We start from the raw sequence: 26772 nt of genomic DNA, 5'->3' as shown, positions 1-26772 counted from the left end.
GAGTGGGAAACCAGCAGAGATATTTTATTCGCGGTCGCATAGAGACGCCTCATCGTGGATTCTCCGGCTGTTCTTTCGGCATTCTTGCTTGTCGCGAATTAATCTGCCGTTCAGACGAGCTTCAGCGGAGACGACAGCTTGGACGGGACGATATTTTCTGTTTGTCTGCGCTCTAATTAAACTCTGACCCATCTCACGCTGATCCTGACAGCGTCGCGGTGACGGCTTTTCATTAGAAATTATATTTGCAGACTATCTTTTGTGCGTATTTTCGATACATCTTTTATTCAAGGCCGTGTTTTGGGGTATCTTTTATTCAAAATGGCGTCTCTCCAACGAAATACTTCCAATATTTTACATGGGGAAAAATTGTTGTTGCACGCACACACGCCCGGACGCGCGCGTGCGCGTGCGCGTTCATATTGCAGCCACATAGTGGAGAGGTATGCCGACTTGTCGTAAATAATTTGTAAATTTAGCTAACGATGGAGCTTTGTTCGTTCGCTCGTTCGATTTATCAATGCTACGTCACAATAAAATTCTCCGGAAGCTTTTCAACCACGCTGCGCACTTGCGCGATCACTCGCTACGACCCCACAATGTGATTGACAAGGAAAAAAGTTTTTTTAAATAAAAAAAATGGAAAGCTCTTAACGCTATTTGACACATCGGCGATTCGCAGCAGCTGTTGACTGCGAAATAAAATCAACGAATTCAATGGAACGAGAAACTCAACCGGTAACGAGAAACCGGACGTTTAATTACTTCGAAACACCGGCCTCGATTTTAACTGTCAAAAGCAAGGATTCAAAGTAAAAGCGCTCGAAATTCGAATGCAACAATTTACATTTGTTAGAAATAATTACCTATTAAACTTATCCGTCCATAGGAAAGTCGGGTCAAAGTGCATAATATAATAATTGCAATTTGAGTTAAAACACACACACACAGAGAGGGACATAGATCTAAAATTAATCTACTTTAACGAAAAATGAGCCCGTCAAGTTTCCCGGACGAATATCTAATCGGTTGAAACTCCTTGCTGTTCATTTCTCGCGGCATAATTATTCGTACGCGCTGGCTAACGCATACAGAAACGCCAGATATCGAATTGGCGATGCATTTTTATTCCGTTCGTCACGATTTATCTCGAGAAACATTCTCACGCACGGGAGTTAAGGGGATTAGAGTCAAAATTGTATCATACGTTGTACGCATCTTGTATGTACAAAGCAGCAAAGTCGTTAAGCAGGAAAACCTCGTTTGCATACCGCGCTTTTATACCGGCGTTCCAAAGATGCGAATGAAAGACGCTAATCCTCGCGATTAGCCTCTAGAGAGAAAATTGTGAAACGCAAATATGGCCGATGCAACAATGCGCGGCCTAACTGAGCCTTTGTGCAGCTTGCTTCGCGAATGTTCTGTCGATCCCGAAGGTAAAAGAGTGAAAAAGCACAGTTTTCCATAATAAAAGACGTCTACGATACATGTCGAATTTCCGATCACCGCGGCGCCATGATGACGCTATTACATTGCGTCACATGTTGCAACGGTAATGTAAATACATCCGTAACAGAAAATATATCCACAATTAAAAGAGACAAGTAAACTAATAATATCATAATGAATATGAGTGCAATATCAAGTAAATCCGTTCATCGGATTTCACAAGCGCGCGCTCTCTCTCTCTCTCTCTCTCTCTCTCTCTCTCTCTCTCTCTCTTTCTCTCTCTCTTTTTCGAAGACAGAAAATGTTCAGCGATCGTTAAATTAAACAAATGAGCAAAGAATAATCAAATAAAAGAATAGACAAACGAGCGAGCAAGCGTGCGACGGTCTGGAAGCAAAGTAAACGAAAATCAGAAAGCAGTTAAAACGCATAAAGGGTCAACCGTTATTTAAAGTAGACAAAAGAGATGGAACGGCCGTAAAACGGATGGAGACACATGCGGTATGGCGGTAAATGAAACAAAACGAGGCAAAATACTGCCTCGGATACTGCAGTATCCGAGCGAAAAATCAAACTGCGGCAAGGTGCGCGGGCGATCGGACGGCAGTAATAATAATTTAACGCGGCCGGGCGGTATATTCTGCGGCGGCAAATGAAATATTAGATAGTAATGAGAGAGCGGACGGAAGATTAAGCGAGTAATTTAATTAGACGAACGATCGGACGATAATTGAGATGAACGGACGTGTGCGAGCGATTCTAAAATGGAGAGAGGGAAGCCCGGCGAGAGATGGTTATATAGACGAGAAAAGGAGAAGAAAAAATCCGAACGCAACAACAGCGAACGATCCGACGAACGGCCGAGGAGGCAACGAAGTAGCTCGACGACAGAGGGTAGCTGGAGGTGAAATAAAATATCGGTCGATGGTGCGAAAGAGCGGGACAGAGTAACCGTGCTGAGGAGAAAGAGCGGGAGAGACCAGAGAGTGAGAGAGGCGTAAAGAATCGCGCGGGGGAACAAATGACAGATGAAACGACAACAGTAGGAGCGCGTTCTCTCGCCGTGAGGATCGAACCGGTAATAAAAGTGAGCGCGTCGGGCGGGGGGAATCGTCGTACACGCGCGCGCTCACGCTCGCACTCGCGCGTGGACGGTGGAGGTAGTTGAAGCGGGTAAAATATCGAACGCGCGGGCGGAAACGGCTTTTAACTGGAGGAGCATTAAATTAGCTAAAAGCTTAAAGCTCGGCGAGAGAGAGAGAGAGAGAGAGAGAGAGAGAGCCAGGAGCCAGGACTGGCTTTGTTATCGAAGATTGAAGGGGCCGACTGCGACGGCATTTGTCAAAGACCAAACAACACGCGCGCGCCGGTCTGTGACTTACGAGGCCATTATCTGCGATAAAAGGATGAATCATCGCGCAGACATGGTGGATCAAAAATTATCCCCATCGCTCGCCCCCTCTGGCCCTCATTATTCTTCTCGCCCGCTCTCGCCTGCCCCCCTCCCGTGTCTTTGCTATTTTCAAGCGTCGCGTCCCAGTTATTTTGTCCGAGGGTTTATTCATCCTGGTATATACGAAAGGTCAGAGGTCGCGTCCGGGGTTTATTAGCTGCTGGCGTGTATCGCGACTTCCGCTAGGACTCCATTCGCCTTCACGAGCGACCTTACTCTCTTTTATTCCGCACGACGCCGAGGCTTTTATCGCGCAATCGAAAGGCGGGACGAGCGTCGGCAGATTTAAGCGGATTCCGCGGGCGAATAAGAAGTAACTGGCGAACACGACCGAAACTGTTTGCTCCGGATACACACGCACACACACACACACACACACACTCCCATGTATATATATATATAAAGGCAATATTTGCATAAATTGTCGGAAAAACCGAGATGGCCGGGAAAATCAATACGCATCAAATCGTCGGCGATCGACGGCGATGATTGTCGAGCGACGTCAACAGCGATATTAACAAGCCGCGCATCGGGGCGCGAATATATTGCGTTTTCGAACGTGGCCCGAGAAAACGCGTGCACGCCGGAAAGCCGCGCCAAATATCGAGCAGAGAACACGACGTTGCATCATATGAGGCAACGTAAGATTTATCGGTGATAGGCACCGCGCATATATACGCGGTCTCTCTCGTGACAGCGTATAAATTCCCGTATCGATTTTTAAATGCGAATTCGGCAGTCGCCATTAGCCGAGCCGCCGCTATCGGCCGCTGACGGCGTCCGTTTTACGTATTTACCTGCATTCGATATATCGGATACTACATGGGAAGCTACAAAGGCATGGGAAAAAGGGAGAGAGAGGGAGAATGAGGGACGGAGAGGGAGGGGAAAAAGCGTCTATTTCGTCGCCTTTAATCAGCGTCGGCGTCGAGCACTATCATTAAATGCGAGCGTGCGCTGCAGGCCGCATCGTGTGCTCCACGCGAATCGGAAAAATATGGTCTTTACGTGATTTTAGTGCGGAATGCGCGCGTGGGCGCGAGAGCGCGCTCTCGCGGGGACGTCCCACTTTTATAGATATCATTCTGATTCTGTAAATGATTTTCTATATCGCTTAAAAGCTTTTCAATTAAATTACGCGGCATAATGCAGCGTAATATAATGCACTGAATATAATATATCGCGTGAATTAAAAGCGCTGGATTAATATTAAAGCTTCGTACCGGGGCTGCTGCTGGGATAAAAGCGCAGACGGCCTTGAGGGCGTGGAAAGATGTTTCTTTTGACCGCAACGCGAGCAGCACCCGCGGACTCTCGCGCCGAGAATGTTGTCTTGAATTATCGATGGAAGAGCAATTGCGCGATTTGTGTGAATAATGCGCGCGCAAAATGGAGAGACGCCGCGCTCAGCGTAAACGTCGTTTACGTTTCAAGTGATCGTCGTTGAGGCACGCCGGTCGAAACGCTATAAACTTTTCAGCGCGGCTAATTTCAAGCATTACTCCGATCTTGGCATTCCGGGATACTTGAAATTCTCCTATTTCCGTTTCGCTCTCGCGCTACTTTCTGTCATTCCCTATTACAATACCTGCTTTCTCGAGGTAAAAGCGGAAATAAATGAAATCTTCCACGTAGCAACGCTCGCGCGGCAATCGATAGCGCCGACTGGAAAAATGTGGCCGGGAAATTCCCACTTTTCGTCCCGTTAATCATTAAATTGCGGTATAAGTCCTTTCGGTCGCGGGCGTAAGACGCGCCCCCCCCGTCGCTCAGCTGGAAATCAATTACACGACCACCCTCCCGAATCGCTTTATCAGCTACGCCGCGGAAGAGACACGTATTATATAGACACCGCGTGCCTCGCAGAGAAGAAGCGAAGTGCACGCTTCTTTTCAGCGGCGTGGCCACTCGGGTATTGCGGACTCGATTGACGCTGCAATTTTTGCGCGGCGGCGAAGTCGCGGCGAAAAAGGTTCATTTGCCGTATCTACCCTTCATTCATTTGGGATGTGAAAAGCTCGGGTAAAAGAGGTTACGGGGTTAGTCGACAAAACAGAGTGGACGCGGAAAGAAAGACCGCTCGGTTGCGTTCGCTCCTCTTTTTCCTCCCTTTCCGTCGCTTTTCACGTTTCGCTGCACGTCCGTCGCTGCTAATTGCCCTTTATCGCGAATGACAGATTCGTGCAAGAGGCTAATGATATCGCGACGATAATTTGCGCGTCCGCCGCACGGTGCTTGTATTCGTTACATCGAAACCGGTGAAACGTGAAATATCATGTTCGGGTGACCGCAGATAGATAGATAGATAGATAGAGAGAGCGCGAGAGAGAGAGAGAGAGAGAGAGAGAGAGAGAGAGAGAGAGAGAGAGAGTGAATGATGTAAATCGAACGTTTCTAAAACGACCCGTAATTTCCTCTTTTGTTTCGCTTTCCTTCTGATCAACTTCAATTTTCCGTGAAATATCGACGGAGGCAGTGGGGTCCCGTTAACAAAGTTACGATCGAGGACGCGACGTGCACCGTTATACGGTGAAATTCAAAGACACTCGAGGAGATTCGTATGGCCGGAGAGGAAAGCAAGCTGAAAATATAATATAATATACAGACACAGAGAGCGCGGGGATTCCGTTGCTTCTCTTATTTATTCATGCGCGATGCTGTGTCGACAATCATGAATATTCTCGGACGCGTCCGCGCCGAGGCTCTTCGCCGGTGCTTTCCGCGAGGAAATCATTTTCTCGCACCGACGTGCCCTCGACGGTCAAGATTTTATGCAAAAATCGCGAGAGAAGAGCTTGACTCCAATTATTTCCGGCGGCGAAGGTATATAATTAAGCATACGCGCCCAAACGCGCGTCCCTCTCGCGAGTGAAAACGTTGTTACACGAGAGTGTACATATGTACGTGCGCGCGCGCGTACTTACGATAAATAAAAATAACGACTCGATATTAAGAACTGGAAACGGCAAAAATACTCGAGAGGGTGAAAAACGGAGGGATATAAAACGGACGTACGTGAAATATTAAGCACGCGAGAAACGCTCGCGAAGGGATAAGACGTTCGATTTCCCGTGAATTTCTCCGTGCAGTCTCCTCGCGATTCCCTCACGGCTTCTCGCGTTTTCCGCCGCGCGCGATTCTTCACTGTACTTTCGCCCGATAATTTCCGCTCTTAATTAAAACTTTATTTAAGGCGCGGCTTCTTCGCGGCGACTCAACCCTCGTCGGAGAGTTCGAACAAGTCGCTCTCGCTCGGACGACGAGCTCCGATATTATTAATCCCTTTTCAACTGCGGAAAATCGCCGCGTTATACGTCCGGCCGTTCGCGAGAGAACGCGGCGGATAATTTGAGCGCGGTCAACGATACAGCCCTTCTTATTTCTGGACGCGCGGCAGGATGTACCAGTTGCTCGGGGGAAGTAGCTGGAAAGTAGTAGGGGTGGAGCGGTAAAAAAGGAGAGGAGGGTGGCTCGGGAGTTTCTGTGGAAACTTTATCTCTCGGAACTTTCGGGCCACTGGAAAAGTAATCCCGCGAACGATACACAGACGACAAGTGAGTGATTTCGTGAGGAACGGCGCTTCGCATCCCCGCTCCCTCCCCCCCGCCCCTCCCTGGCCCCCGTTTCTTCCAACACTGAGAGGTTTCTCGCGAACGGGGGACTTTAATTTCTATTAATTAGCCCGCGTAAAAGACGCGCGTTTTAAGTTCCAAACGTTTCGCATTCGGCGAAACGACGGGTCGCGTGATGAATCTCCGAACTTTTTGTTTTTCTTTCGCTATTTGCTTTCTTGTAACGTATACAACGACGCGAGACGCGTTTTGCAAAAGCGAGCGGCAGAGAGAGAGAGAGAGAGAGAGAGAGAGAGAGAGAGAAAGATACGTTATTCGTTTCAAAGAATAACGGACGCGAAAGAAGCGACGGTATATGGACGCCTGGATATTTTTACGTCTCGTCCCTTTTTGTTATCTAACAAGATACTTCTGACGGATAAAAAAGAATAACTGCGCCCACGCACGGAGTGTCGAACATCGTGCCGTTCCCACGCGTAATAATACACCTTCCCCATATACTACTTTTCCCTGTATACCCAACTTGACGTTAGTATAGACGGATAGACGCCGTGGCTCTTAACTCTGCTCTCTTGCGATTATATACAGGGTGTCTCGCAGGCACCGAGGCGGTTTCCTTTAATCGCGGCCGAAGCGAAGCCGCGATCGTTTTTGCGCTGTTCCTTCTTCGCCAGCCACAGCAATTTGCTCGTCGTGTTCCCTCTCGAGTTTCCACAAATCGCCGGTGTTCCCCCCTCCCCCACGTGCTCCCGGGAGCACGTAGTATTTAAGAGAAAATGATCGCGAGTGCGAATCGCAGTCCGCGAAAAATTTGATGATCGTCGGCGATTTACGAGCGATTTATCGACCGTCTTCGCCTTCGCGTCACAACGCGATGGGGGTGTGATAGCGGCAATGTTAGAAATACACACGCGAGTGAGTAAAGTCGCGTGTAATTAATAAAGCACAGCCGAACGACAAACGAGGCTTAAAGCACACACACTGCGAGCGCGAATCGCAGTGAATGATGTAATTCCATGCAAATTCGAGCGAGACTTATAATTACCGGCCCTTCCTCCGGTTAAATACTATAACATATGTAGACAATTATCATTCGTATGCGGGACCCATTCTTCGCAATAGTATAATATTCAACGGCGGTTTGATGATAATTACGAGTGGAATAATGAAATTAAATGTTCGCCTACTGTTAATTATGGAACAGCTAAAATTGGTCCCCGTGTCGCGCTTACCGTTTCTCCGTCTCTCTCCACGTACCCGCGATTTATATACGCCCATACATGCACAACACACACACACACACACACACACACAATATACGACACGCGAATGCAGAGCTTTGTGGACGGAAAAAGTCGTGCGGACATTCGAACGGTCGAAGCGGTGCCTCTCGCGTTTCCTATATGTAGAATATGGATATAAATTCAAATATTATTTATTCATTTGTTTATTTATTATGTCGCGCGGTGAATTCGCAAATGTGGCACACCGAGCGATTTCCGACGACAGCGGAAGAAAGGCAGACGAAATTATGTAATCGATCAAATCACGCCGCGATTTCGTCCGGTCCATTTCTTTGCGTCGGCGCTCATCGCGGCCAGCTTTAACCACGATGCAACCCGACGCAACGTATTGAAAATTCCACAGGGGGATACGTACGAGAGAAAGTAACAATAGAAATTAATAATGAAACGCGTATTCTCTCGCGCCGCGCCGCGCCGTGGCGCGTAACAGCACGGCTTTATTATCCGGCCCGCTCGGCGAAAATTTCCAAATCAATTTACGGCGCCGTCTATTTTACACGCCGTTTAGTTAGCGCTACCGTCCCTTTTATAAAAGCTGATTCCAGTTTTCATTTTAATCGTGCTTCCTCGTCCAATTTTACGTTTCAAGTAGTTCGCTCGCTCGCCCGTACAAGAAAAGGAAAAGGGAGAGAGAGCGAGAGAGAGAGAGAGAGAGAGAGAGAGAGAGAGAGAGAGAGAGAAATAGAGAAGCAACCGAGCGAGCAGGAAGATTGCCATTTTTCTTGTTCCTACACCCTCTTGCGAACCGAATTCGCGTTCTGTCCCTCGGCCACTTTTACCCATTCCCTTAACTTCCTTGCAAATTACGGCAATCCGTTCCGGCCTTCTGGACGATCCGTCGCGCGCCGGTCCATGCCAATCTCCATTCCCTACATCATTCACTCGTCTCTCAGGAGAGAATCCCGGGACGTGGCCATCCATCTCAACGCGAGGAACTTGTTCCAATCATGTCGGATCCTTAAATCGTTCCTTATCCGTTCCCCGCACCCGCCGTGACTTTCCCTTCGAACTTGTCGCTACGTCGCGATATCAATTTCTGACGGTGCGCTTTTTCTCGCCGCGGCTTCTCGCTCATCGGCTGCCACGAACGGATATACTTTGGTAAATCCGGCAGCCACATGCGATTACGAAAGGGAATTTCGAAACGAGCTGAGCTTCGTCGGACGCTTCAGCGGTAGAAGAATATCGGAAGGGAGTGGCGAGTTATCCCAACTTTGCGCACCGTGAAAGCGACTTATTGTTTCATCGCTTTTTAATCGCACTTCGATTTATAAACTTGTTATTCTCCGCTAATCTCTCCACCGCTCACTTCCATCGATTCAGATTATCGTTTTTGCAACGCCGTCGATATACCTGTTGCGTGAATTCAGAAGGAACAGCGATTTCATCCGCCGAAAAAATCCAGTCGACGGGGAGGAGGAGGAGGAGGAGGAGGAGGAGGAGGAGAAGAAGAGGGTTTCTCTCCGAGTTTCTTGTTTTTCGTGAAGCACGAGAAAAACACGAAACTTCGCGCGGCGCCGATAATATAATATAATTGCGATATTCAATCGAGGACATTCTGTCAGCGCCCATCCGGTTTTATTTATTAAATACAAATTTGTTAAATGTATCTCTCCTGTGCCACATCGTCACGCATTTCACCTTGACCAAGTGCGTGTCAACGTGGAAGAGTTTGACACATTATGTACAGATCCGAACTTGGCGCGATGTATATTAATTAATGCGATGCCAACGAGAATCCAATCAAATGTTTCAAAAGGCCAGTGTTTTGCGATAAATAATTCGCGTAAATGTAACGTATATCTCGATCACGAAAAAGTGCACAACGTGCCAGAATTTCAAAACAATGACAACAATGAAACGCAAATTTATCCCCTTTCAGCGGTTGTCGCGCCGAGCGATGATAACAATCATTAGGGAATGAACGACAACAACAATCACTCGGCCAGTGAGCGTTGAACGATCAAACGAGAATCGCTCAGGTTTCAGGGAGTGTTACTGTTGCGAGTTTCGCGGATTTCCTGGATGTATCGTGCTTTGAGTCGGCGAAAGACACACGAAAGTGTCACGAGCCGCGTGAGCTCTTTGTTATTCTCGCCGGGTGATTAAAGTATTTCGCCGGACTTTGAAATTATTAATCAGGCTCTCGTGGACATCAAGTCGTTTGGTACACCCGTTCCCGTTTTCTACGGATGTTTAATTACGGACCTCATCGAGAAATAAGAGACCCGAATTGAAATGTAATTCAGCATCCATGGATCGTCGTTATATGACGAATAATTATAGTTTCATTAATTTTCGATTATTGGACGACCATCCCCGTACTTATATTTATTACATTATTTTATGCAAGGAACATTGATTCAAACAGCGGAGTAACAATCCATAAATACGAGTCTAATTAATCACGTCCTCAATCACAGCTTAATGAATAATTCACAACCCTGAATCCTAGCATATAATGTAAACTTTGTAAATTCTGATTTTTACATCTAATAATGTTCCTATTTACATGTGATACTGTTTCCTTTTCTCATCGTTATTGTACACAGCTTTCTTAAGAACCGCAAATTCGATCGAAACGTCCAACGTCCAGAAAAAAGAAAAAGAAAAGATTATGAAAACAAAAATACCTTGTGTCTTTTGCTTATTTGAATTCTACCTTTTGTCTCAGATTATTAATATTTGCTTATCTCGTACGCTGTATTCACAATTGAGGAAGAATAAATTATATAATTATAATATTTCATCAATTGCGATCAGAATAAAGATTAAATGTACAATGTAAGGATATTGAGATGTAATCGAGTATTAGATAATCTTGAAGTGAGTCTCCCTTTAAGATTCAATATCAAGGAAGCAACCTTATTCAACATGAAGAGAACGAACGGCAGCGAACAAATATTTGCAGCATCATGATAGATCAATAGCTGTACTGTTATCTCTTGCAATTCTTCATTGATTCCTCAAGTTCGGTGAAACTTGCAGGGTTAACAGAACGAAAACTTCGATTCGAACGGATAGTCGCGCTTCTCTTCAACGCTTTCCGCGTCGTTTCTTCGTTTTAACGCAGTCAAGTTTCGCTCATTGCCAAATATGAGCAGTCTACTTGCCAATTAATATATTAATATATGATCATATTTGATGTATTTGCCAATTAGTATATTAATGTGTGATAACGTCGCCATTCGTCCATTGTCAATTATTCCTGCGACGATGAAATACGAAGCGAATAATCGAGCGCTAGTGGCAGTTTGCTCTCGCTCGCGAGAAGACATTTTTTAAGGCTCCGGAAGTCTCTCGTTTGGATGGCGCGCGCGTATGCTGTTATAATTTGTCCAACCTTTCCCACTACTTCCCTTTCTTATTCATTGGAAATCTTAGCCCCTCACTTGTTTACAATGTGTGTTTAGCTTTGTTTCTACTTGACGTAACGGACTGACGAAAGGACGAAAATAGACTCGGGGGATTTGGAAGGTAGACGGGTTGTGCTTGGTTGTGCAAGGAACAGGGACACAAGACGCAAAGAACGGGCTAAACCAGGTGGTGGAGCAAAATGTCGCTTTGCCAGCGCAAAGGCTTCAGAAGTAAGGGAGGTGAACAATACGTGCAGGGATGAAGGAGGGTAAGCAAAGAAGGGCAGCGGGAAGCGCACGGGCTGAGTTAAATAATCAATTTGTCCAAACCGATCAATGTAGCCAAGTATTTGTACCTTTTCCGACTTGCGCACAAACAAAGTACGTCTTCTTTTTCGACCAAAAACGCGCTATATTTTCCAAAGTTCCCACGCATAACGAAATGTATCGGAAAAGCACATTTTTTTAATTGAATTTAACGAAAAATACAAATTTTGTACAATTACGACCTTCCTCAATTTTTTACGGCATATGCCATATTATATTATCGTAATAAACTAAAATAATGAAGATCAATTTACATGTATTATTAAAACTTAATTTAACATAGATTATATGACCGTTACTAAATCAATTTTAGATCACCGTGAAAACATATTTAATAAAATAAATAAAACGCCCGAATAAACAATATCTAATAAAATGATTTAAACAAAACCAATTTACGCAGCAGTCTCAAGTGTTAAAATAAACGTGTTTCCGCAGGGAAAATATGCTTCTAGAATAATTTCGCATAAAATTTGCTTACAAGAGCAAAATGTAAATATAACATTACACGGGTATAGGAGAAATTAAGTTTTCAACTATGTAATTTATTCTTGGACGGCATATTTGACATTTGCGTAATATTATACAATTTTACGATTTTGGGAAAATTCCTGAAATGTTCTCAGCCCCACATTGAGTTTTAAAAGATGCCAAGAAGTTTAGAGAATTCCAAGAATTAAAAAAGCACCAATTTTCATAAATAATATGTGGAAACTGTATATCAGAGAATACAAAGAACTTTACACCGCAATCTCAGTTTGCGCGGAAAAAAATACGTCTACTATCCCCCTCTCCTGCAAGAAATATTTCTATTAAATGGAATTAATAGAAATGTGCTACGCATTGTTCACCTCGTTATAATCAGATATACGATATTGGGGAATTGCGTTAATTAAATATTATATATTTTTCTTCTATTATTTCTTATGGAAGAAGAAAGGACTTTAAGTCACCTGTCGGTACGAGAACAAAAGCAATTAATATTTTAAATTAAAGTAGATGATAATTTCTATTTTTCTCAACGTGTCATTTTCTCGCATTATTTTAAATTTTACAAGAGAAATGAAAGCGTTAAAGTACATAATATAGAGTCTCAGAGAAAGTTAGGAAAAATAAGGAAAAACAGGAAGAATACAAAAATGTTGAAATAAATTTTTAATTTAAAAAGAGGGGATTGAATTCTCGTCAATTGTTTTTAATTAGACCATTTTTTAGCCAAAGAAGTACTTTGCATAATTTAGAAAAATATACGATGATAATTGGCTAATAAAACTATACTTGCATTAGATATCATTGCTTTTGTAGAAAATAAAAACTTGAGTAAAAAATAATATATCATTTTAACGTTTCTATATTGTTATATATTGTTGTGTTACGAATAAAATATCTTATAAGGACATTTCTTTTGTTGAAGTCATGTGGGTGGGTCTACTTTCAATTGATGTAACATTTTAATATATCTTTTAACACCGAACGTGAGCGATGTCGCACGTCAATAGCCAGCGTGGCGACATCGAGGGTGGCACTTAACCTTAATTATAAGCCCTTCTCGGCCGGGAGGATTTCGCGCTTGGTGCAAATTTATAAGCGCGTGAGGGTAGTGGTGATGGTGACAGTAGCAGCTTTTAATCGAGGCTTCCTCCATATGTTCCCGGTCTAGTCGTTAATCTTTTTACCAACTCCTCTCCCCCCCCCCTCTCTCTCTCTCTCTCTCTCTCTCTCTCTCTCTCTCTCTGTCTCTTTCTCTCTTGCTCCCGACACCTTCTCTCTTTTATTCTCTATATAGACCCCCCGTGTTAATGTTCATAACGACGAAGGGGGTAGTAGAGACCCTCTCGAGTGGTTAAGCGCTGTCTCGTACTCGATGGCAATATCTTCAAAGGATGCCGGTCCATTAGCTTTTAGCGCTGATGCAGCTTCTGCGTAATCCACGACGACCTCATCAATCCAACGGAGACCTGGCGTTCGAGAGGGCTGCCTCCTCTGGAATTGACACGCTCTCCATCGCTTCAGCCGGCGGTAGCTGTCAGGGATGAGGGTGAAATCCAGATATTCCTCGACGAGACGATAAATCCAGAAAAATTCTCCCGTTTGTATTTAGAGAAAGTCGGCCGTTTTTCCCGTTCCTTTCGTTTTTGCAATTTAATATGCACTCCCACATTTCTCACTTTCTAGAATTTAATTTATTCCCTCGACTGTTCCCCTCTCTCCTTCTTTCAATTTCTCTCTCTCTCTCTCTCTCTCTCTCTCTCTCTCTCTCTCTCTCTCTCTCTCCCTCCCTCTCCCTCTCCCTCCCTGTCTCTCTCTCTTTATATACGTCACCGTTGCCCTCAGTTTTGCAATGGATTTATGTTTTGCCCCTGTATTATATCAAATCCCTGTATTATATTACATTATACTACGTCATATTAAATCCCACCCTATTTCGGATTTTAATATGCACCTATTTCTTGTTTCAGAATCGTTTGAGAATTAAAAATTTATCTGTTCACCTCTTTTCTCCTTTTTTTCTCTCTCTCTCTCACTCTCTCTCTCTCTCTCTCTCTCTCTCTCTCTCTCTCTCTCTCCCTCCCTCCCTCTCTCCCTCTTGTGTTTAAAAATTTAATTTACCCTTATATATATTTCTTCCTCCTCTCCCGTGGTTTAATATATACTCGTTATATATTACTTTTATCGTGGAGTATAAATGATTTCTCTACTAATTTTATCTTACGCTTCTTGACGTTGAATGTTTTCTTATCTCTCATTTCTCTAAAGCTGGATCTACAACCTAGCCTGAAGAGGCAAGCAGTAAGTAAATTAACCAACTGCAATTGCTTATTCTTTTTACGGTCAATGAACTGCGGTTGGTCAATTTGTTATTACTCAAGTCTTAAAATAAGGCGGGGGTGGATCTGAGGTAAGCTTTAAATCCTAGAGCATAATCGATATATGTTTCAATGGATTTTCGCCATTTGGTGCAACAGCGGCGTATAAGTTAATGCAACAAAATCGATTTCTCACTGAGCAGATATATTACGCGTCATATTTAATGATACGCCGTATTTCTGCCCGTCAGTTCAGTTTTTAATTTTCTGCGCACAAAGTTTGATAAATTATTAGCCCCTTTTCGGATACGTACCGAAGGTATATAATCGCATCCCGCCGTACAAGTAGATATATTTTACAAAACATGCACGAAAGAGTAATCCGCATATATCTTCAGTGTCGATAGAGGATTCCCCTCTCGCCAACTTTCATCACGTTGCAAAACTCAATTTAACTTTATAAAAAAAAGTTAGATCGTACAAATGGTCGAAGGTACTTCAAGGTTACGCTGGCTCGTACACAATGTAGTTGTTTCTAAAATCGTACTTGACAGAATATTTTTGGCGTCAATCTCCTGTCATATCAATATGCGACAGTGCCATATGTGTGTGGCATATATTACATGTGCGTGTGTGTATGTGTGTTTCGTGTTCTCTTCCCCTTCTATTACTATTCATAGCTTTTGCGAAACGTTCATATGTGTCCTGTATATTTTTGTTTCTCTGCCGTTGTAACAATTTTTTCCGCGATGCTAAAATTTCCTCGTTAAACGCTTTTCGAATTTACAACGCCTCCGACGAGATATCGCGTTTGGAAAATATTTTTTGGAAAACAGTATTGTGTTTTTCTGAGGGGGAAACCCGGGCATACAAGTTACCCAACTCGCGCTTGTAATTTGGAGTCGATTTTCCCTTAGCGAAAATATAACGGGACAGGCAATCATTTATCGCAACTTTCCAACTCTCAACATTATACAGAGAAGTATTCTCGCTTTTAACGGACAAACTTCAAAAGTATATGGAGGCACTCGAAATACAGCGACAGCTTCGAGGTGCCAATGATATTAAATTATTTGCGAACGTAGACAAGTCGAAAACTGTGAAAAGTGTTAACAGTGAGAAAAACATATTCGAAATTAGAAAGAGAAACCAAGAAAAAGAAATGGGATATAAATTTATGCAATTTTTCTTTCTTCTAAATTTTGCTTGGAATATCGCCTCACTTCGTGGACGTTTGTTCGTTGAAGCAGCAAATACCCTGTATGTCTTTGTGATCGAGCCCCTTGAAATATCAATAAAGCGAAAATTATCTTTTAATTATCTCCCATTATCAAAATATGGCTCTGCGATCTATTTACTTTCCTGAAACTCAATTCACGCGAAGTCCTCCTTTTTCATCTACTTAAGACTTCAGTACTATCGGTGTCGGCACGCATACGCTCACCAGCCGAGGAAAAATCCTCTCCAAATTCATCGGAGGGAGGCAATCGTGAGTGTTAAGGCCGCCAATCGCGCGGGACAGCCTCTGTATTTGTCAGGTATACTCCCTCTTTTTCGGAGAATATTTAATTCTACGCCACACACGCGCTGAGTTACGACGGCGGTGTTTATCGAATCGATCACGCTTACCGAAATAAACTCACCTGAGGCGGAGTGAACGAGGGACAGCAACAACAACAGCAAACAGGATGTGATGCACGGTGAAGACATGCTTGTCATCACTTTACTCCGACGTTTCTTCCGGGGAAACAGCTCACCTCATCTCGGGGCACACCGCACACCGATTGATCGAGGTAACAACAACACGTCTACCCACGCACGACGCACCAGTGTTGTGATACCGTCGATAATACGCAGGACCGACCGACCGAACGACCGACGTGACGCGGGTGAATTTTTGCGCGGATCGAAACCTCGACCCTACATCTCAGGCGGCCGAGCGTGTACTGATACCTGGCGCGCTTTATGCGCGCGACTATTCTCCTTTCTCCCTCTCTCTCTATCTCTCTCTCTCTCCCCCCTCTCTCTCTCTCTCTCTCTCTCTCTCTCTCTTTCACCCTCTTGTTCCTTCTTTCTCCCTTGTACTCTCTCTTGCATCTGCTCGGAGGTCGCATGTCTCCCTCTTTCTCCCTCCCCTCTCTCTCTCTCTCTCTCTCTCTCTCTCTCTCTCACTCTCTCTCATCCTCTCTCTTGCTCTCACGGTCATTGGCCGCCCACTCGCATCCCGCCAACTCGCAGATTTGTCGATAATAATAAATAAATAATAAGCGACCGTTGAGTGTGACTTACGACCGTTGAGTGACTTAGCAAATTTGCAACTTCGAATCTGGACTTCCGTCCATCCGACATGCTTGGAACTGAAAGCGTTATAATTTCGATTGAAATTGCATCGCGACTCGACGAATTTTAACCTTCAAAATGTAGCCTGATGCGAGCTTTACGGGAGATACGAGTGGAATGTCCGAAGGCTACCGGATTTTTGTTCCACGATAGAATTATTCTATGATAATAAAATTTAAGCTGGAAAGATCTTGTGAATAATAGCGAAGGCTAGTAACGCTCGGGAATGAGCCTGGTGCCGCGCTACCGAAGAAATACGTCCGATTCGACGTTGAAACTTAATGTTTGAATCTAAACATACCTCCGAAATGCCATTGAGTCGCACTATTCGAAGAAGACGAAAGGATCCTCTGGTCTGCCGTTGAATCGCAAAACTGGAAAATGAAAAGGTACCCGGCTCGTTCGCGGTTAGCTCGTACCGTTCGAAACTAAAATGGCCGTCTTGACTTCCTATTGAGCAGGAACAATTAACGATAAAAAGATGGCCGATCCATCATTGAATGTATTACTTAAAAATGGACATTTGTCCGCTCGATTGGCCGTTGACTTGTGCTACGACCTCGATTCGTTAGTGGTAAACAGTGGTAACAGTGGCGGCTCATAGCGGAAGTTTCAGAACTAACAAACAAAAATAACGGGTCTAATCGCCAAAACCCGTTAAGCCGAATATCTATTAATGAAGAAAAATTCAAAATCGTCATATGATAACATCTTTTCCCGGGGGAGAATATACTTAATGAGTAATGCTTAATAAGTAATGCAAGAGCAATTAGATTAGGTCAAACTAGTGTAATTGGGGGTACACTTCCATGATATTCGCAATTTCCTATATTTTTCCTTACAGACAACATATTTTTCTCGGTAAAAGTTTCTGCCGCTTTCTTTACATTATTTTCCAGGTCATGACTGAGCCGAATTTTGCAATTAGTTTTTTCAAAAGTTATAATGAATAATAATATGCTCCTGTGATGCACTCCAAGTATTACATTCATTCCAGTAAATAATGCATTTTTTATTTCAAATATTAAAAAAAATGCTTTGTCTCTACGTCTCCACGAACGATTCTTCTGATTACGAATATATCATCATTATAAAGTGATTTTTTCTACATTTTATTATTATAAGAAACGAAAAATATATTTACTTATTTCGCGTGTCTCCACGAGAGGTCTCTGTTTTAATTGAGAATGCGTTCTTAATATTCACTACCAGTATTGAAAGTACACGTATCATTGTCAGTACCGACGGTGAATATCGGAGCCGGAGTAATTTTGCTACTCAGAGTAAACCATTGAAACGCAGCCAAGGAGTCTCATGTTCAGTAAAGTTTAATAATAAAATCTACGAAAGAGAGGGATTAAATTTAAAAAAAAATCGATCGAGGGGACAATCGATCTTTCAAAAGAGGAAGGATCGAACTTTTCGATTTATATCGAATAGCGGCTGAACTAGTCACAGACCACAGGTGATCACATGATCATGTCCGAATATTGATCGAAGTCAAGGGAGTGTCTGGTGTTGTGTACGAATTATTTTTTGGGATAACGATGCTCCGGCTATTGTCACTGTTTCTTGCTGGCTTCGCAGCAGGTGATTATCTCTTTGTTTTCCGGAAAAATATCTTCTCGACAATCACGGTTTTCCGAGTTTCTCGCAATCGAATTCTCGGTCGCGGGACCAACGGTATCCGTTTGCCAAAATTTCTCAAAAAAATCCAAGTATTTTTTAATTTTTCCAACATCTTCATCTTTGATTAGAATAAGTCCTTCTGGAATGTACGTTAAATGTAATCTGTAAATCGTGATGGTTGCGTCAATTTGTATTTGGTTAACGTACAATCACATTATGGTACTTAATCAAAACTGTTAACTGTGGAATAAATTTTTGGACTTCTGTTTCCATCATTCATTGTCATATCAGAGGAACTTTTTATATAATGCATAAGTAACACTTGGGACAAATTGTACTTGGCTATCTCATATCTCGTAGATACATTAAATTCATATTTATTTTTTAGTCCAAGCCAATGGTGAATTTTCTGTTCTACATTCTCCTGATAGTGTAGAATTTATTGGCAATGGAGAGATCGAGCAAAGTAGTCTTAAGGAGATCTTGTCTGCAGGGCTTGGCTTTACCGCAAAGCAGGTATATCATCTTTAATCTTATATTTCTGTATGTTCTTAGGTATTTAAAAAATCTGAAAATATTTAAAACATTTGAAATATGTTCTAGATTTTTGTATTATCAAAAGCAGATGAATAATACATTTAAAAATTTCTATTAGATAAAATATTAATCTGTTGAATATCTGTGATCTTACAGAAAGATACAGATCATAGCCTTACTATATGCGATCCGTTCTCGTTGCCCAAAGCATTGGTAGCAATGCCAATTGAAGGCATAGAAAAGTTACCTTTTGTGAAAGATAGATCTAAAGTCGACTACTCCATGATTTTTGATGAGGCAGAGGAAACTACTTGGCAGGCACTCAGAAGTAGAGTGGAAGAAAGAAGCAACGACAATACATTGGTTAGGATCAACTTGAGCGATGGTGTTGATGCAGTGAGTATAAATAAACATGTTGCTTTTGACATTGCTTGTATATATCTACATCTTCAGCTTCTAATTTTTTCCATTAATTGAAAAATATTCTAAAGAAAATTCTCTTATTCCATTAGTTAGGTCAGTCAGCTCTTGGTGAGCTCAAACCTGCCAACATAGAAAAGTTGACAACGCTCAACTTAGAGATTGAGGAAGATCGCAAATTCGTCGAGGAAATCCAGCTTCTCAAGGCGATCGCCGACAATGCGTCTTCCACGAAGAAACATAACACTGAGACAGACGTGTATTGGATAGTGGTATCAGGGCTTAAACCAGTCCTAGACCTCCATGGAAATAACTCTGAAGCAGCCAAAGAGGCATGTACATTACTGGATGATGCCATAGACCAAATTTATCAGGCCTTTGTGAGTGCCTACGATGGCAAGGTATGCATTTAGCTAGTTTTATTGCAGATATTACGATATTACAGTTTATATTGTTCAGCTGTTTTTTAATCTTTGATTTACTAATCTTTATTTAATATTTTGCACTTTGAGAGAGAAAGAGATAGATAATATTTCTTAAATCTAATATATTTGTCTTGTTTGCATTTCTTGTTATAGGTTGTAATTGCAGCATTCACAAACGATGCCAGCAAAGTGAGGAACGCTCGTTCCGTGCTTCTCGATAGACAATCTAGAGCCGCCGATGGTCCGGTGAGTGTTATAACTTCGTACGATCTTAAACTATCTTAAAGTTATATTTGATACGTTTAAAATATGAGACTATTTGGTTATGTTTGAAATACTGGCTAAAACGTATCCAGAAGCAGCATTTATCGTTGAACTATCCCGTAAATAGGAGAATAAATTATTTCATCTTCAATCGGTTAATTTAACTGCTGCAATTGTTAATATTTTAATCGTTTTACGATTTCAATGATGTACAATATAATGCTTAAAAGCGAATATAAACAAAAATATAGTGTCATGTTTGAAACATTGCTGCTAACCTAATTTCAAAGGTAAAACTTCAAAAATTTTGTACATAATAAAAGACACGCATTTCTAAAATTGTGTAAAAATCGAATGTTGCTATATAGGGTGATCCAAAAACATTAGATTTCTGTACATTATTAAAGAGCATTACATGCTTATTGTATTTAAAATTTCAAAGTACTATCTTTGAGATTAAGTTCACAATATTTTGTTCAACTGACACTATTGTATTTTAGCTTTAATTCCCTCTTAAATGTACATAAATAGCAATTAGCATTTGCATTCGAATTTTACGAATGATTTCAGCAAGAATGTAAGTATCATACTTTTTCGCTTGAAAGACGTTAACCAAAATTTATTATCATGGCAATAGAATTTCTGATAGTATAAATAATCAATGAGTATTTTCTGTTATATTCGTACGTGGAGATTAACAATTTATCTCTTTTCTATAATATCACATGATTTATATTTAATAGTTCAATCAATCTCTTTTCCGCAATATCACATGATTTATATTTAACAGTCATCTTATATATATATATATATATATATATAATATGTTATAAATGATAGACGGACAATATTGTATAGATTGGATAGAAAAATTTGTGAGCTGCATGATCAAAAATGGTAGAAAATTCGAAAAATCGTTAGATACAATTTTCAGCGCAACCTCGTGTACTTTATGAATATTCAATAATTCGGAGTTGCATAACAGAGTCGCGTCGTGAGATAATTCGCTAACAACTGACTCTTCCTTCATCTTGTACCATTTATAATTGTTACGGGACCTTTTGTAGGCTTATAAGACTAACAGTGTTAAATCCACTGGTGGTGCCAAGGGAGCGCCAATTAGTTCAGACTTTAACGATAATTTGTTGACCAAGGTACCGTGTCGAATCGTATTGCATGGTCTATTACTTGACTGAGAGTGTTCTTTTTCGACTTAGAGGTAGCTTCTGCATGACTCTCGAACACGATGAATTACTCAAATTACTCCGACCTACGAACTTACAAACTAACCATCCAAAGTGGTCGATTTGTATCTTGTCCTTGTTTCGTTTTCTTTTCCAAAATTTCCGTCCAACGATTCGCGAAATTGAGCAAACTGCTGATATTTGGATACGCGCCAAGCTAGATCCTTGACGTGCCAATATCCTGTAGTTTTATATCGGTGGATTTAGATGGTCGCCCAGATGTGACTCTTGTTGCTTCAACATTCTTGAAGCCTGGATTTCGGAGCTTATACAGATTTATCAATCCGCCAAATTGGACATCTTTGGTATCTTTGTCAGCCGAGTAAACTTGAAACTCACTGTGTTAGTAACATGAAACACTTGTGAAGCTGGATCATTGAAATTCCCATGTTCTTGCACACGATAAAATTTAAGACTGTGTACCGAGTAAATCTAATCTACTCGCAAAGTTAAGTCCTTGAAAGTTCTAGTATCCTCGAGGAGCCTCGAGAAGGCTTGGTGCGCTTTAACCATTTTACTGAGATTACTGAACAACACTTGGTTGTAGCGAGACGACAAGCAAGACCGGCAAAGTAATGTAGAGGACGACGAGAAGATAAAGAATAGTATGAGTAGTACTAACGAGCCCAACACTGTCAACAGCACTACTGAACGTCCGGGCGTTCAGGATGATAGCTGGACGACGGAAAAGTCCGATTCGGTTAATCAGGGATACATGATAAATACTAAAACACAGACAATAGGACAGGTATCGCAAACATATTAACATGCATCGCAGTCGAAGGATCCAGGGGAAAAAAACTTGACAACTCGATACCCGACATGGCTTGTGTCGTATGTTTCTACTCTTTCATTTTTATATCTTGACACCATGTGTACATGTATAATGACGCGCGATGTTAATGTTTCTTTCGTTTCCTCGTAATCCTTAAATTAACGTGGCGTGTCGAGAGATAAGAGCGAATCGATTTTATCGCTAAATAAAAAGAAGAAAAAGAAAAATAAACTCGCGTTGAATTCACAGTTTACAGAATGTGTCGTAATGAAGATAAATAAGCGTGGCTCGAGATGTACATATGCGTATAATTAGGTGTGTGGACCGAAGTGTACGAACAAATTTAAACAAAAGAAGAGAGAAAAAAGATAACAAGATTACGTCTCGAGCAATAAATATTTCGTCAAGTCTCCTTCGCCTGGACTCTTCCATTGTTTTCGTTTTCTGCCAGACCTTGCCGAAGTATTAGAGCGCCTGAGTTTCTAGCAGGATGAATGATTAATTTAATGTTTTACGAAGCGTACTTTTCAGTAGCCAGAACAACATTATAACGGAGGATTTTCCAACACTCCATTCAATTCCCGTTCAGCTTCAATTTTGCAATAGCGTCTTTTTCTTTCAGTTCGTGTGATTTTCTTTTGCATTGAAATTGCCGTGCGTCGATCGAACATCCGCACTAACAAATTATTGCTCGTATGAATGACGCTTAATTATAGTTTTAATTATTATTATTTGTACCATTGGATCGCGGTTTTTAGACAATTATTTGTATCTGTTTAGACAATTACTTGCGCCTGAGAAGCCCAAATTAAAAGCCAACTCTGAACAAATATTTTTTTCCGCAGGTATCCAATTAACGTTCTAAATGGATATGTTAAAGCAAGAAGCAAGTCGCTTGACAATTTATATCCTTTCGCTTCTCAGGTGCAAAATCATGATTTTGCATGTTGGTCTTGCCATGTTTAATTGCATGCATATGTTTTATCGATAATAAATCTACAAGCGATTATTTCTTCAATGGGGAATTTTTGTTAGGGGAGAGTTAATTGGCCGGTTAATTGTTTAGCGAGTATCGAAGCCAGATCTTGTTGACGAGTTGTGAATCCTTGAAACCGTTTCGTATTGAGAGCTTTGATATTCTCACGTATTAACACTTCGCGGAGAAAGTTGTGTTTTGCAAAGTCATACAAAAAAAATATTGGGGACGTTACAGATTGCTATTGAAAAATTGGAAAATAATATCGGAAAGCTGTAATTAATTCTTACAGATTTTGCAAATTAAAAATTTACTACTTATCGCTACTTGTTGTTTTCCAGAAGTTTTCATATCACTTTTTCCTTCTTCTACAAGATAAAACATGACAATTGATCAATTTATGACTAATTAATAAGAAATATAAAATGTAAATTCATTTCTCTCTCTTTCTCTCTCTCTCTCTCTCTCTTTCTCTCCCTCTCTCTCTCTCTCTCTCTCTCTCTCTCTCTCTCTCTCTCTCTCTCTCTCTCTCTCTCTCTTTCTCTCTTTCTCTCTTTTCTCCATACAAAACAAAGTAGTTTCGTAGAGGACAGAGAAATCAATTTATCTGCGCATGCTGTCCATTCGCGAAGTGTTAAGAAGCGTAGAGTGCTATTAGTTACATTTAGCGAGTACCACAGAAACATTCGCAGGATTAAAACTCGTAGGATTCAAGGATCACGTCCGGCTGTCTATTACATCGACTCTTCTGTTTCAGCCTGAATTTTCCGGCCGCGCAAAAGTTTACTCGGAGGACTATCCCGTCATTTTCAACATAATACTGTGGTTCGGCGTTATTTTCTTCTTCTCTCTCTTAACCATTTGCAGTATGTATCTTTCAAGAGGGGGGAAGACTGTTTCGTGAAGTTTCATTTGCTTTTCAGCGGATAATCTCTTTAAAGAAAGCTTTGATGACAATAATAAATTCTTCGAGAGGATTATCTTCCGAATCGATGATAAAACTTCACGCGTTATCTTGTTCTCAACGAGCATATCGGAATATTTTCAACAGATAACGAAATCTTTCTAATACTTTGAATCAATTTTGAAATCGGTATGAAAAATACCACTTGCACTATGCACCACCTGCGTTTTTATCAATATTCTTTTCTATTATCTGAGGATCAAACGCAAATTCATTCAGACAAATATTTTCGATCGCGATAGCAAAGATATTTTTTCCAAGTTACGAATTTTCGTCTGATTTCTATTCTGTTAGACGAACCGAGATCTTTTCTTTCCATGCAAAGTCACAAATTCTCAATGTCTTGAAAAACTTGAAAAACATTTCTCCGTAGCAACTTTGCAGGAAATATTGAATTTAAATATTTCAAATTAGATATCGGACACGCGTGGCTTGTTTATGCAAAATGATCAATCCAAAATTAGGCAGTCGTTTTTTTCCCTTAATCGTATTCGTGATCGCTACGTCGAGAAAAAAGTCGAATAGGACGGTAAAATTTCGATATTTTCAGTTGCTATCGGTGATATGGATCCAGGACGGGATTCCATCATCTACAGGATGACATCGAATCGAATGAAGAAGGACAATTAAATGTAAATATAGCGGTAATATTGTAAAATAGGTTTATGTGCAAAGTGGTATTTTATTCCTCGGAGCGCCTTTATGTAATTTATTAGCCTGTTTTTCTTTCTTTCTTCCTGAGATTTTCCTTCTTTTTTCAAAATGGCCGAGTTACTCGCCCGTTTCCGTATTCCTCAGGATGTTATCTAATCCGATCAATCATCGTAGCGCTCAAATCGCCACAACATATTTATATCACTTCGCTGGAATGCGTGGAGATGACTGTTGCGTCGTTGCGAGACTTTTGTAAAAATCTGTACATGTTTTTTTGAAATTTGACCGATGAAGGTCGAGTCTCCCAAATATATAATGTTATCCTGTAGCCAAGTGAGAAGGTGTCTTATTTATTATCTAATCGTCCAAAAATAATTAGGATAAACATGGCGTGTGAACCTGCCGATCGCTACTGGCTTATCGAGATGCGTGGAATAAAAAATTTTTTTTGTTGTGTTTTAAAAAATTTTTTTAAATCTTCAATGTGATCGAGAGAGAGAGAGAGAGAGAGAGAGAGAGAGGCTATGGAAAAATTAAAAGTTATAGTCAAATATGTTCGTGTACTAATACTAGTCCTTTCAATCTCCGGCCTCCCAGTTGTCCTCTGGAGTTATCCTCTGGAGTTGTGATTATTTTCTCATAGAATTAAACGCGCAGATGGCACACTAAACGTTTGTGTAGAAATATTCAAAGTTAAAAAATTTTATTTCTAGCTTTTTACAGATTCCACGAGTCTATGGATCTCCCCGGCAATGCGGAATTTTAATTTAGCAATCCTGTCGTTCTACGTCGCGTAACAGTATCGATGACATCTAAACATAGCCACTTCTTTTTTTGTTCATTTTTCACAAGCGACACACATCGCGATTGCGCAACTCATTACGAATGTATCTCTGGTTTTTCATTTCCTAAGTATCTTACCTTGTAATACTTGTTTCAATGCGTTTGTTATTATTAGCTGTGCGGCAATTATGCTTCCTGAATACCGTAATGCATTCGAATTACTATTATGTTGCATATTTCGATTGAATCTCTCGCCGGTCGATTAAGAAACTCCTCCGGCGTGTTCTCGGAAAAGCCGGCTTTAATTCAATGAGGTGAAATGTTCAAGGAGAAATGTATTTCGTATTGCAGCTGATTGTCTATTGTTGCATATATACAGATGTTCCCGTTTAACTAATGACCGGTTTTTCTTTCTAGCAAACTTGTCCTGCAATTTCACCTTGCCGCTTAATCGACGACGAATTACTTACATTAGACACTTTACTCATTATAATTACACTCTACTTGATGTACATTTTAATTAATTAGAATACTAATCTGTTACAATCTTATTATCAACTTAACAACAACAATCCTATTTCGTCCTCCAATGGAGCAACAATTCTTTTTTTTTTTTTTTTATTTTATTGCCGTCACGCACGTAAAAGTTTCCTCTCCTCATTACATAAGTTTCATTAAAGAGGTGTCACAATGTTTTTGCTATCTCTTCCATCTCGATAAGTAGCGATTTAAATTTCAAGATTACGCTTTGAAACCGGGCGCGCAAGCGTCTCGAAAGCTGTCACTCTTTCAATAACCAATTCTAAAAGCAGCCGTGTTTATTGACTCCTTCGACCAGCCGCCGCGCCGGTCGTTCCCTCATCATCACCGCCTCATTTGGCGGGTCCAGCTGAGAAGTCCACGAAGATTCTCCTAGATTTCTCCATTGTACGAATACGTGCGCTGCTCGAGAATAGCGTCAGGATGCGAGTGAAACGCACTTGAGACTCGGGTCAACCGAAGCGAATCCGAGAAGAACCCCGCTGAGATTCTCCGGCGCACCCCGTATACGGTCGCAGCCGCAGTTGGTGGCCATTGTTATTCCACGCGACGATTTTATCTTTATTTTTTATGATCGGGATAGAGAGACCGACGCCGATACTCTCGGTCGAGTGATCCGAGTCGCACTACCAAGGATCCGTGACATATAGATGCTGCGTGCAGCAGCAACAGCTGAGGTCGACTCCTCTCGGCGAAGGTTCCGCACCCCACCTACTCGCCCGATTCCTCCCTCCCACCTGCTCTCGTTGCTCGCCCACCCCACCCCACGGAGCTGTTCTCCGACAACACCTGTCGTTACCGCTGCGAACGACTTGGCTTTCCGCCAGTCTGACGTATATACGTTGTCGCGGTTCTCCCGGGGATTCTCGTCGCGTGCAGTGCGAGTCCTGTTGCTCGTGCCGAACCGTCGTCCATTCCTACGGCGATCTGTGTGCGGTCGCCGCGTGTCGCCG

The 26772-nt window shown here is 41.7% G+C and overlaps 2 protein-coding genes across 5 annotated transcripts in view; one reads left to right on the top strand and one right to left on the bottom strand.

Moving 5' to 3' along the window:
• LOC105183484 (uncharacterized) overlaps positions 1–16229 on the bottom strand; it is a 44774-nt gene extending 28545 nt beyond the window's left edge. For both annotated transcript variants that reach the window (XM_025303976.1, XM_025303977.1), the window contains exon 1: positions 15912–16229. In XM_025303976.1, the coding sequence (XP_025159761.1) occupies positions 15912–15987 (76 nt within the window). In that variant the 5' untranslated portion in view covers positions 15988–16229. The remainder of the gene's footprint in view (positions 1–15911) is intronic.
• A 1829-nt stretch (positions 16230–18058) lies between these two features.
• Positions 18059–24829, top strand: ATP6AP2 (ATPase H(+)-transporting accessory protein 2). 3 transcript variants are annotated; one of them, XM_011141526.3, is made up of 9 exons: positions 18059–18198; positions 18626–18753; positions 18931–19170; positions 19287–19595; positions 19773–19865; positions 20951–21037; positions 21675–21875; positions 23636–23744; positions 24393–24829. In XM_011141526.3, the coding sequence occupies exons 1-9, from the start codon at positions 18156–18158 to the stop codon at positions 24470–24472; spliced, it is 1290 nt and encodes a 429-aa protein (XP_011139828.1). In that variant the 5' UTR covers positions 18059–18155; the 3' UTR covers positions 24473–24829. The 3 variants fall into 3 exon arrangements, with proteins under 3 accessions (XP_011139828.1, XP_011139827.1, XP_011139826.1); XM_011141525.3 differs by lacking the exon at positions 21675–21875; XM_011141524.3 differs by lacking the exon at positions 20951–21037 and having other exon boundaries at positions 18060–18198.
• Positions 24830–26772: the final 1943 nt, after the last annotated feature.

Source organism: Harpegnathos saltator, unplaced genomic scaffold (genome assembly GCF_003227715.2).
Source record: "Harpegnathos saltator strain DR-91 unplaced genomic scaffold, Hsal_v8.6 scaffold58, whole genome shotgun sequence".
Classification (NCBI taxonomy): Eukaryota; Metazoa; Arthropoda; class Insecta; order Hymenoptera; family Formicidae; genus Harpegnathos; species Harpegnathos saltator.
Note: the sequence above shows the minus strand (reverse complement) of the source record. Positions and strands in the feature narration are given on the sequence as shown.